We start from the raw sequence: 13158 nt of genomic DNA, 5'->3' as shown, positions 1-13158 counted from the left end.
TTTTGGGATCCCATGGGCAATTCACCAAATAGTGAGCCAAAATCTGATGTTCCGACAAATATTGTGCTTCAATCTCCCATTGTATTTATACAATAACACACACACACATATAATTTCATCAATGCCCAAAGCATACTGAATGCCTATACGTCCCTGTCCTGTCCTGTCCTGTCCTGTGGATTCCTCACACAAATACTTAACAGATGAAGAAAAGTTTTGAGTGTCAAATTCCCTATCTAAAAGTTTAAAAAACAAATATTCGTCATTCTACTGAATTCATCATTCCGCAAATTCAGGCCTCGAAAACTCCATGGATGACACGTAGAAAATATTACATCAGTGATATGACTCAAATCCAAGGGCATGACAAAGAAATTTGATCAGGAGCAGCAGAAGAGAAGGACAACTCATTAGCAATTGATAAAAACATGCAAGAAACCGACAATGACGTACTCCCCCCCCCCCCCCCCCCCCGCATTCAATGCTCCCAACCCTAAACCCTTAAATTCAAAAAAACAACACAAAAATCAATGAAGCACGGCGTAAGAGCCTTACCAGCATAGCACCGGACTTGAATCATCGGATATAATCGTCGACGACTGTTCGGCCTATTTTATCCTGTAAGTGGACGGATCATGACAAGTAATATAGTGATGAATGGAGTGTCGTACCCACGAGAACTAACTTTTGACGTTTACTCTAATTGATTTAACTTTAACCTAACACACACATTAACAAAGACTTCAACTATAATGAAAACTAATTTACTAATAAAAGATGCAAACAAAACAATTTTTTTGATTCAAAAATTCTCAAAGTTAAAGCACTAGGGTTTGTGAATCCACCATCGGCCTTCTATGATTCAATTATTCATTACTCGGGTCTTGCTATTCCTTATCTTAGGTTGAAAATCGATAATCTAATTACAACCAAAAGCCTCTCTCGATGGTCATTCAGTTCTATGTATATATATGAGATTAACTATCTCTAATTAACCTTCGAACATATAAACATGGATTCAATCACGGAGATCATCACAAAAAGATTTCATAAGGCATAACGGTATCTCTACCTATTATCGGACCCTACGTTGTTTGCTACCATATCTAATCCGTATTGAATTTCTTGAAAGCAATACAAATCACAAATAAGTTTCAATGGTGATCAAGCATCAAAACAACATTATAAACATAACAAACAATCAACCCGGATAGATAAGAAAATAGCAAACCAAATAACTTTAAATCAAACCATTAGAAGTCGAGGTTTCATCATTCACCCTAGCTATAAACACTTAGCTATGCATGCTCTCAATCAAAAGAAAAAGAAAAGAATTTGAATCCATAGTAGAGATTGAGAAAGAAAAGAAAAATACAACCCAAGAGTCTTCAATCTTTCGTCCGCTTCCCTTCCTCTCAAAAACTCTAAAACCCTTAAGAATAAGTCTTTATATAGTGGTTTTTAGGTTATTAAAGTCCTACACATTGAAGGAGTCTATCCCTCTTTGATTTGGATTGAAATGGGCTTAAAATGACATTTTCACGAAGCTTTGAACCTTACCACAATCCTACCGAGGTATGCTTGTTGCTGTAGACCCGTGAGCTCCAGATAACAATTCCTAAAGCGGTCTTACAACGGTATGCATTCCGCTGTAAGACCGTGAGCTCCAGATAGCAATTCCTAAAGCGATCTTACAGCGGTATGCATTCCGCTGTAAGACTGTGAGCTCCAGAAACTAAACCTTATAGCGGTTCTACAGCGGTATGCATTCTGCTATAAGTCCACTAGCCTTCTTCTTTTGCTTCTTTCTTTATCATCTTCCACTTTTTGCTCTCGATACTCTTTTGCTTTCTTTTGAATCGATACACGACCATGCCTCCAAGCTTCATTTCACTCTCATCATGCCCAAAATCACTCTTTTTGCTCCATGTCCGCTTTAACACATGCTCCACATCTACATAACCATATATAGAACCAAATCAAGTAGAAATCATGCTCATTGAATGTATAAATGCTAAGTTTATAGACCAAAATAAGTGTATAAAAGACACTTATCAACGACTATGGAAGCGGTGGCTGCCTTCCTCTACTTGGTGACGCGCTTGGTCCATGCTAACAGAAGCACCTTATCTCCATTACCGAGGGCGGCCATGGCTTGCAGGAGGCGATGGTGGCGGCGAGACAACCTTGGGAATGAGTATTGGTCCCTTATGATATGATCACTCAAAAGAGAGTGAATTGAGTGTTTAAAATTTTTGACAATTTACTTAATTAAAATTTTTGTTATTAATTTTTAAATAAATTAAACTTTTGTAACTATATATATATATATGAGTTTGAAATTAATGAATTGTAAGTTACAAGATATAGCAACAATAAATAAATAAGACACAAAACAATTTATAGTGGTTTGATGTCTCCACATACACCTACTCCACTCTTCTAAGGTCTCAACCACCCTTGGAGTTCCACTAATCTCACCAAAGTTTCCACATTGCCTTAACTTGAAAACTAGATACACTCCTAAATTACTACAAATTTTAGGAAAACCACCATCAAAGTTTTCTCCTTATCTTACTTTGGAAACTAGATATATCTAAATTTTAACAGTTATAATCCACAACAATAATTTAAATGATTACAAGTAATTGTCCACACTTGCACACATATAAATAAACAATTAAGAATAAATTATACAAGTCAAATGAAATATAAATAAAGTAAATAAATTTGTAACTTCAAATAAATTATACATGGCCAAAACACACGATACGCTACATAACATTCAAGCATAGGTTGAAAATACCGAGCCAAGACTCTGATACTACTAAAAGATAATGCCACCACTCGATGGTTCATGCAAGGGTTTTAGCCAATTTTAAAAAAAATAAAAAAATAAAAAACGACGATATATGGTAGCAGAAATAAAACAAGATCATCTTGCAAGACTCGATATGTAACAACCATATGCAACTAAAACAAAACAATCCATAAGGGGTAAGAAAGATATACCTTACTAGATGAACAAGAAGGTGCTAGTTGTGCTGAAAAATAGATGTGTGTGGCTCTTACTCCCACCATGAGCTCCCAAAACAATCTCACAAGCAATCATGAACAACTCCAAGTTGGCTTCCTTTGATGACCACTCCACCCCCACTAACACAAGGGACCAAGTTAGACCACGCTCTAACGTATATTGGAACCCTATGAGAAGCTTTTGTGCTAGTCAAGCTTCTACATAAGTGATGAGATGCTGTGGTAAGATTTTTGAATGAAAAAACCAACAATCTCACTATTGGGTGCAAGACGTAAGAAAAACAACAAGCAAAAGGGAGCAAGAAGATGAGGGGATTTCAAGTGAAGAGCAAGAAGAGAATTACCAAGAGAGAGAGAGCAAAAAAGCAACCACACTTTCTCTTATTTTCTTCTTCTTTTATATCAAAGCCATTCCTCATCTTTTTGTTGTAATCAACTAAAATTAGCTAAGGAAGAGAGAGAGAAATGAGTGTCATGCCTTTTGCATCCCTTCATTCCCTTGTTCATCATCCATCCGAAGGCTGCAAAGAAGCATTTATTGCTTCGTTATAGTAAAGGACAAAAGAACGTTCTCTAGTTTAAATCCCATTGTTAGAAATAGTCGACAGTTATAGGAAATGATCAACCGTTTCAGTGTGAATCAACAAGAAACAGTCGACCATTTCATAAAGAAGTCGACCATATCAGAATGATTCAACAAGGAACGATTGACTATTTCAGAAATCAGTCGACCACTTCAGTTTTCTCATCTCAACTTTCACTTAATTGCATTAAGGCCCATCATTAACTTTTAATAGCCTTTCCATTAACTATTAATGGAACCAAAATCTCCTGTTAACTCTTAACGGCATGCCTGCTAACTTTTAACATTTGCTTCCATTAATTAAACCAATTTCATTAACTCTTAATGGCATTCTTCATTATTAACCCTTAATGATGATCAAGAACCCATTACAACAATACATCAATAATCCAACGCCATACTCGAATTTACGTGTGATCTTCTAGGTTCACTACTGAATAGCAATTGGGACACGTCAACAATTTTGACATCCATCTAATGATTCAATCTACAATGAGGATCTCTCCATCTCCTAAATACATCCTGAGAGGTCCTAAGTGACAACTAGCATTATGTTAGGACAATCCTATCAATAATGAAGTCATAACTTCAAGTAAGCTTAGTAAGGCATTCGATTACTATGTACTATAATTCTTCCCATGAATAACATCTTAATTGATAGGACTCGATAACTATGCTAAAATCTAGCATGGTATGATTGAGATGATATTTTGGAACTCTTTTCGACATGAGGAACTCATTTTTTATCATGTGCACCCTAACCATAGGTTTAAACAATCACAAACCATAAATGATCACATAAGATGTTCGCCTCGAGTCGAAGGTTAATGGATCCCATTAGCAATCACTTGTCTCGATACGTTATTATACAGAGACCGCACAGAGAACATTCTCACCTCATATTTAGGTGGTTCCGTGCAATAGCAAATCTCTAACACCAACATACAAAACAACTGTGTTGCCTCCAGTTGAATGACCAAAACATGATTGAAGCCTATAACAGATTATTAATCCTCTTAATCATGTGATCTATTACTTGTGTCACATTTAGCAAATGTTCAACTAATATTTATCAATATGTTTACTATTTTTATCTCATGAATTATGGCATGTGATTCACTATCCTTTATTATTAGCATCTCATATTAATCAAATGTAGTAGCTCATGTGTTAGTCTGTAATTAATTAAACATATGCACTTTCTAAGAAATCTAAACACTAAGAATATCTTTAAGAAATCCTAAACTTAAAGATCTTTGTTACATATTCTTAACAGTTTAAGAATAAGACCTTTATTAAGAAATCTAATGATTCATTTATATATAAATTGAAGAGGTATGAATGAAAATATAACCATAAAATATGTGAATATATTCTATTAAATTTAAAAAATATGCATTATTAGTCTCGATTTATATATATTAGACGTCATCTAAATCTAATATTAAGATGTAGAAGGCAGGCATGGGCATGGTAGCAGAGGCGTGCTAGGTGAGCATAGCGAGTGTGGTGTGCAAGGCGTGCAAAGGGCGCATGAAAGGCCCTTCCGCACGCCTGAGTCTTTGAATGGCTAGGCCTAGATAAGCCTTCGGGCCTGCCAGCGTGGAAGAGTCTTCCACGAGTAATTCTACACTGCCAGATAAAACCTACCAACAGCCTTACAGAAGCTAAAATATCGTGATATTTTGAAATATCATGAAATTTTGACTTTCAAAATATCACGATATTATGCAATTGGGCGACTGCAAAGTATCGAAGAGCAGCGCCAAACTTTTGCACACAACCCAGAGTCTGAAATCGAAGCCTCCATTGCAAGAAAATCAAGAGAGATCTTCTTCCTTCTCGTCGACAGCCACAACCCACCACCACCGACCACCTAAATGAGGCTTCAACTAGATTTGGTTATTATATAGGTTTCACTGATATTTTTTGGGCTTCCATATGATGATAAAATTGCAGAAAAATTTTCCAAGTATATACGTGCACATTCTTATCTCTCCAGTTACAAGAAAAGAAAAAATAATTTGAAGGCTATATATATAAGGTTGCAAAGAATTTAAGAAATTAAATTTCATTGCAGAAAAATCTATTCTAAATGGGTGTGAGATCTCCAATAAAGTATGTATAAATTTGTGTACAGAATATGATGAAAGAGTGGACAACGAAACTGGTAAAAAGAAAGAAGATGGGTTTGATGCCATCAGCCAATCGTACGGATCTAATAATCAGCCACCAAGCTTGGTTGCGAGCGTAACCACCTCGGCAAGCAGCCTTGACAGCGGAGTGGCCATCAGCGAGGTGGCCTGGCAGACGGGACAAGTCAGGGGCAGCCGGCGGAGAAGCAATCGCACGAGCAAGAGAAAGGAAGAGAGACGTTGCTTCTGGTGAGGAACGTCGACACGGGAGGAGATGCACGCCAGAGATGAAGGGGACTCATGCCGCGGTGGAGAGAGAGAGATAGAGATAGTGGAGAAAGGGAGGATGAGGAAGAACAAGCAGCACAGCCCTTTAATGGCAAATTTGTAATATTATTAAAGGGTGAGGGGTAATTTTGTCAAAATAACTAGCTTCGGTAAGGCCCTCGATAAATTTTGTCGGGCAGTGTAGAATTACTCGTCTTCCACACTCGTGAGGCTTCCTTGTGCAACCAAAAAAGCCCCTTAGCAAGGCAGCTCACCCCTATTTATAGGGGTGAGTGTTACCTTGCTGCCCCTTACCTTTTTTTTCCTGTTTTTTTTTTATTCCTTTTATGCTCTCCCCTTAGCTTCAGATAGAGGTACCCTAACAAACGCTTATTTGACCATGGCCACACTTTTCAAGGATTTTCTCGAAAACTTCTTCGAGGAGAACTATCCTTGGGCCTAGGCTACAAAAGTTATAAAATTAAAAGAATTTTAATTTTTGAGTTATATAGTATTTCACTTTCTTTTAATTAAAATTTAGCCAATGTTTGAAATAATTATATTGAAGAGGCCGGTAAAGTAATTGGATTGGGCCTCACGGCCTATTGGGCCCGCATAAACCCTAGTTGGATTCCAAGTTCACAACATATAAAACCCTTGCACGCCTTTGCCATTGCCGTCTTTCTTCTGCAGAGGGAGCTGAATCAAGATGTCGAAGCGAGGTACGATCTGCTCTGCTCTCATCCGAGTTTTCTATGATTTCATGTCTCATATTCCGTTCTTTCTCATTCGATCGCCTTTCGTCAACAACCAAACGGATCGTTGTTGGCATGATTTGGACTTTGTATTTTAGGACGGGGAGGCTCCGCGGGCAACAAGTTCCGGATGTCGCTAGGTTTGCCGGTGGCGGCGACGGTCAACTGCGCTGACAACACCGGGGCGAAGAACCTCTACATAATATCCGTGAAAGGAATCAAGGGGAGGCTGAACAGGTTGCCGTCGGCGTGCGTCGGGGACATGGTCATGGCGACGGTGAAGAAGGGCAAGCCTGACCTCCGCAAGAAGGTCATGCCCGCCGTCATCGTTCGCCAGCGCAAGCCCTGGCGCCGAAAGGATGGGGTCTACATGTACTTCGAAGGTCGTTTTTCTGCCCATTTTTGTACATTTTGTTTTCACTAAGGCTATTGATTTACTTTTTTGCACTTGATCGTGGTAAAGGGTGTTGATGTTGAAGTACAAATGTATGCCTGGTTAACGTGTGTGCTCAAATCTTGAGCTTTCTGTCAGATCTCTCTCCCTTTTGATTGTGTTGATTACTCTTGTTGATGAAAACTTCAGCAATGAGATTTCCCATTTATTGTTGAGTGAGTTGTTACGCAAGCAACCAGAAAATTTATAGTTAGTTGCGTGTGGGATTCATAGCTTTGATAACTTGCACTTATAATTAGCTTCATATCACTGTGAATGAGCCCCTCCATCAGGTCCGTTAGTTCTATATGCTTCTTATTGTAAAACCTTCTTTCATAATTTGGCTTGGACTAGATATTTGTGTGAAATTAGAAATTCCACGTAATTACAAATTTGGGTAGCGTTTGTTGATCTTGAGAAACTGTAAACTGTATGACTGCGTGGTATTTTTCTCAAACTATATGATCATGAGGTTTGTTTGAGGTCAATAGTGGGATGATGTAGCGATTTTTTGCCATTATCCTAAATGTGTTTATTTTGAGTTGATCAAATTGATTGTCGTTGAGATCATTCATGCTTGTTCTTTATTTTTGACTTAGATATTGTGAATGCTATATTTTTAATTCTGATTTATATCATCAGTTTCCTTCACCCTCCTTTGTTGCTTCTTTGAAAAAGAGGGTGACCATTTTGACAATTGGTCAGTCATATCAATAAGCATATATTGAAGAATATACTGCCAGTTTTAAACAGCATAATGTTTTTTTGTGGCATTGTGTTACCTGTCTCCTGGTACACGCTGTATGTTTTCTACTGCTGATATTGATAATACTCTAATCCTTGTTATAGAGGTATCATTTATTTTTGTAGTTTCCATCTTTGTAAAGAAAGCCGTTGCATATTGGAATGTGATATTTCTGAGTCTTAACATCTAGAAATCTCTTTGAGGGCTTGATGACTGTAGAAAATCTTTGCTCCACCTTCCAAGCACTCGTATTACTCTCTCAAACTTTTGCTAATGTGCTAAAATTCAATAAACCAATCTAGTTTTGTGCTTGTGTCACCACCCAAAGTTAATAAGTGGTGATATAATTCGCTTGGGGTACATTCAATAACGATGTGATTTCTTGTCTTTTTATTTTTATTTTTCATTGTTTTGCTAATGAAAAAAGAAAACATTTTTATATCTCTTACATTTTTAAAAAATGTGAAAATTGTGTGAGGGGATTAATGGAAGTATTGGGAGAATTTTATTATTTGTTTATTGCATCTATGTATATGTGTATATTGCACGTAAGCTATAAACTTTTTATGTTACAATTTTTGAAACACTGAAATTGTTGTTGTTCTTTTGTATGCAGATAATGCTGGTGTCATTGTGAACCCTAAAGGAGAAATGAAAGGTAATTGGATTGCAAATATACTGCATAGAGTGACAGACGAGAGTGACTCATCAAAAGTGGGTTAGCTTAGAACTACCTATCTGGTGAATGCTGCATGTGCTGTTACATGCAAAATAATTACCAAGTTCACAATGTTTGCAGTGAATGGCCGACTGGTTTAATGTTGCAACACTAACATCTGATAATATTAAAAAACTAGCATAAAATTGGTAGACATAACATTGATTGCGGAAGTGAAATTCTTTTTTTAATTCTGAATTTGATTAGGATTCTGGTTGGTTTTGTGAATATTTTGACAGTTCCTACAAGTATGTGGAACCTGTAATTCTGTTATGTTATTATTTTGTTAATGAATTGAGCCCTTCTTTTGGTGTGCTGAGATTTTAGAGTAGTAGTTTCTCACATATTCATTTGCTACATCTTGATACAGTCTCTATTAACCCACTTGGTTTGGCAAATATGCCTCCTGGCAACCTAGGGATCTGTAGACATACGAGACCTTTGACATATTGTATGGCCATAAAAAAATTAGCACCTTTACCTTCGGCAATGGAAGTTGTGAACATAAAATCATATCATCATATTACTATCAAAAAAGAAAAAAAAAAATCATAGTCCTATACTTTTACATTGCGGGACAGGGCAGATACCTTTTTTTTTTTTTTTTAATTTGTCGGGTGGCCGAATTTGGAATGAAAAGAAAAGGGTGTTGGCACAGGTGAAATTGCATTTTGTTGTATCTGAAATCATCTGTGATTTGCATCTTCAAAGGTAATATCTCGTGAAGTATTGCGTATCTTGTGGTACTGATTCTTGTTTGTTTTACTGATTTGGCTTTTGTAGGATCTGCAATAACAGGTCCAATTGGAAAGGAATGTGCTGACTTGTGGCCAAGGATTGCTAGTGCTGCAAATGCTATTGTTTGAGTACAAACACCGAAAGTGACTGGAGCATCAATTTTGTTTGTCTGGTCTAGAATTTTTATTATTGTATGCTTATCCATCAGTTTTTTATGGTATAATTGGAACTTGCTTTGTGACCTTTGTCTGATCTGAGAGACCATTTTGTTTTCATCATAGGTTTATAATACTTGACTTAGCTATTGCCTAGCTCTATCAGTTGTTTGAGAAAATAATCATTCATATTAATGTGATATTGTGATCGTGTGGGTATCTGCCGACCATCAAGTATTATTCCTTTCAATTACTACTACATTCAAATGAAGTAGGGGATGGCATATATTTAACCTAATACATGGCTTCCCTCTCATTCTCTCAATACAGTTCTAGTCTTATGGTGAACGAAAATTGTACCTCTCCTTTAAACAGTACTATTATGGAATTGCTCGTCTTACTGGACTATTTTTCATGCCCGAAACTTATTTTTTGGGGGAATATTACCCACGGTATCCTTGATATATAATGTAAATAGAGTATATCCGTGTCTAAAGGTATGATATAAATAATATTAAAATTAATACAGTTATAATTTATATATATTATGATGTAATAATTTTATTTATATTAAACACTTTACAAAATTTAAATAAATAATAAGCATATAAGATTTATAATATTCACTAATATTATAAATTAAAATAAAAGAGCAAGAAAAAAATAAATTGTAAATATTGAAAAAAAATAAAAATTAAAGTTATTTTATACTTATTAACATTTTATAATAAAATAAATTACTAAATTTATATAATAAAATACATTAATAAGTGTTTTACAATATAAATAAATTAAATTAAAAATTAAATATCAAACAATACATGCCAATCACCATGATCGCGGCCATCAACGAGGGGAGGATCCCTGGTTCGAGGTTGGGGAACCTTGGGTTCTCCCACCATACGTGGTCAGGGATTTTTTAATTTTTATATTATTTTAATTTTAAAAAAATTATTATGCCTAAAATAAAAAATAGAATTAAAAAAATAAATCTTTTTAAATATTTACATCTTTAAGTAACTCAATAAGACATATTAACACCTAAAAATAAAATATATTAAATTTTGAATTAAGCTTCATACTTTAAATAAAACTTTACACTAAAAACAACATTTGATCATCAATGATTTAAAAAAAAAATTATTTCTTTTGAAATTGAATCATCCATATCAAATTCTTATACATTAAAACTTATGCGGTTGGTATTTTTCTATTTAAAAAATTTTAAAAATTAAGTATTAAACTTACATAATATTTCAAAAAATTTCAAAAACTTACACGATTGATATTTAGAATATTTAAAAATTAAGTATTAAATGCTTTAAAAATTAAAAATTAAAAAAATTAAGTTTGGTATAAAAAAAATTACACTTTGATGTTTTTTATTTAAAAAATTTCAAATAAAATTAAGTATTGATATTTAAAAATTAAAAAATATATATTAATTTTTTTAAAAATTAAAAATTTAAAAAAAATTTAGAGTCCCCGACCCTCGCTAGTTGGGGGATCCAAGGGTCCCTCATTTTCGAGCCTTTGACACGTTTTTCGAGGTTCAAATTGATTTTCAAATTTTTTTTTAATTTTTCTAAATTTTTTGACATTTTCTCCCCTTTTCCTATTTTTTTATAATTTTTTTTTTCTCATTCTCCCTTCATCTCCTTGCTCCAGCTTCTTCTTTCTACAACGCACGACCACCGCCCACGCACAACACAGGCCACCTGCTGGCCCGGCCGCCACCACAACCAACATAGTCTCCGCTGTCAGTTGTCGCCGCCATGGGCTACCTCCCACACCTATGCTTGTGTGCACAAACCGTCACTGCGGGCGACCGTCACAGGTCGCTGGTCACCGCGACCACCATTAGTCGCCTCCATACACCACCTCACTTTGCCTTAGTTGTTGCTTGCCACTTTGCCTGACGCCACGACCACCATGATCGCCTTGCTGCTAGTCGTTGCAACTTCCATGGCGACTACTCCCTTCCCCTCACCGCCATGAAGTATTTGCTTTTGCCACTACTTGTTTAACCATTGACACCGATTGTTTTGCTTCCTATTCAATTGAATTTTAGGGGAATCCTCCTCCATACCTAAATTTAAATTAAATTCAAATAAATTTCTCTATATCTAAATTTGAATCAAATCAAGATAAACTTTGGATTTGGGAATTGAACCCCCTTGTATTTTATTTTAGCCTAGTATACCCTGAACTTCTTAGATATAGGCCCTTTTGTTTTCTTTTTCTTTTTCCATTTAGAAAAGCCCCTTTCCTCTGGAAAAGTTTTTGATTTTATTTTCCGTTCTTAATAATAAAAAGGGCATGAAATGGCTCAAATCCACGGTATTATGTTTGTTATGATTAAATTATTATGTTTTGATGAATAATAAAAGGGTTAGTTCATAAATAATAAGCTAATTTATTGGAATGAATGTATTGAGTATGATTGAGCTGCTCGCTCGCTCAACTAGTTGTAAAGATTTTTCTGATAGCATCATCCACTAATAATCGGTTTAGCGTAGCCATCTATCTATATATAGCTTTTTTAACTTTCTCATTCATATCATCATGCACTGAAGAAACTTAAATGGAAAGTGCCCGCGTAGCTTTTAAAAGCCTTTCCGGTTTCCAACTTTGGATGGCGATGGATGTCCACTTTCGCGTCAGCCAACTTCTTCCTCGAAAATCTCACTAAGTGTTTGTTAATTAAGATAAAATAAAATTTAAATATAAAAAATATTTTAAATATTTGATTTTTTAATATATTTATTAAATTTACTTGACCATCTTTAAAAAAGTCTTCACGTCATCTCTTATCTAACTCTTTTAAAATAAATTTATCTCAAATCCTCTCTCATATAAATTTATCTAACATTTTGTAAATAAACCTCAATTACCTATATGTAGGGGTGGTAATACATGTTGGAGGGTTATAATCGTGTCATATTGAGACAAACGTATAACACGTATCAGGCTAATCCAAACACGACTCGTTTAATAATCGTGTCAAATTCCTTAAACTTGAACATGACACGTTTATTAAACGTGTAACACGACACGACCCGTTTAACTAGACGTGTCGTATCGTGTCGTGTCACAACATGTTTAACCCATTTAATTTAAACGGGTCATACTTTGTCACATGTTAAACGTGTTATTTAGTTTTAAACGTATTATTTCGTGTATAATCGTATTAACATGTTTAGATCAACCCACTAACTTTTTTAATTAAACGTGTCATTTCGTATATAATCGTGTTAATGTGTTCGGATCAACTTGTTAATACGTTTAATTAAACGGGTCATTATGTGTCTAAACGAGTTAGACAAGTTGATCCGCCTAAGACACGAAAATAATCATGTCATAAACGAGTTGACCCGTTTATGACCCGAACTCGATTAACCCCAACCCTAACCTGCTTAACTTCGTGTCGTGTTGTGTAATCGGGTCGTGTCCAAAATTGTCAACCCTAGCTATATGTTCCTTGTAAGATAATTAATGTCATTTAATACATTTTAAAATTTTAAATTTATTAAAAGAACTTATTCATTTAACTTTTATAATTAATATTATTTAATATATTTTTAAATTATCAT

General features: G+C 35.1%; 1 protein-coding gene and 1 non-coding gene across 2 annotated transcripts; both read left to right on the top strand.

Annotated features, from left to right (window-relative positions):
* The first annotated feature begins 6625 nt into the window (after positions 1–6625).
* On the top strand, positions 6626–9784 carry LOC127798484 (60S ribosomal protein L23). Its single transcript, XM_052332074.1, has 4 exons — positions 6626–6743; positions 6875–7159; positions 8571–8612; positions 9456–9784. Exons 1-4 carry the CDS (start codon positions 6731–6733, stop codon positions 9536–9538), a joined length of 423 nt encoding a protein of 140 aa, XP_052188034.1. The 5' UTR covers positions 6626–6730; the 3' UTR covers positions 9539–9784.
* Positions 7870–8009, top strand: LOC127798591 (small nucleolar RNA snoR137). Its single transcript, XR_008022453.1, has one exon. It is a non-coding gene; the product is annotated as a small nucleolar RNA snoR137 (small nucleolar RNA).
* Positions 9785–13158: the final 3374 nt, after the last annotated feature.

This window comes from Diospyros lotus, chromosome 3 (assembly GCF_014633365.1).
Source record: "Diospyros lotus cultivar Yz01 chromosome 3, ASM1463336v1, whole genome shotgun sequence".
Lineage (NCBI taxonomy): Eukaryota > Viridiplantae > Streptophyta > Magnoliopsida > Ericales > Ebenaceae > Diospyros > Diospyros lotus.
The sequence above is the reverse complement of the archived record's forward strand: the minus strand, read 5'-3'. Positions and strand labels throughout refer to the sequence as shown.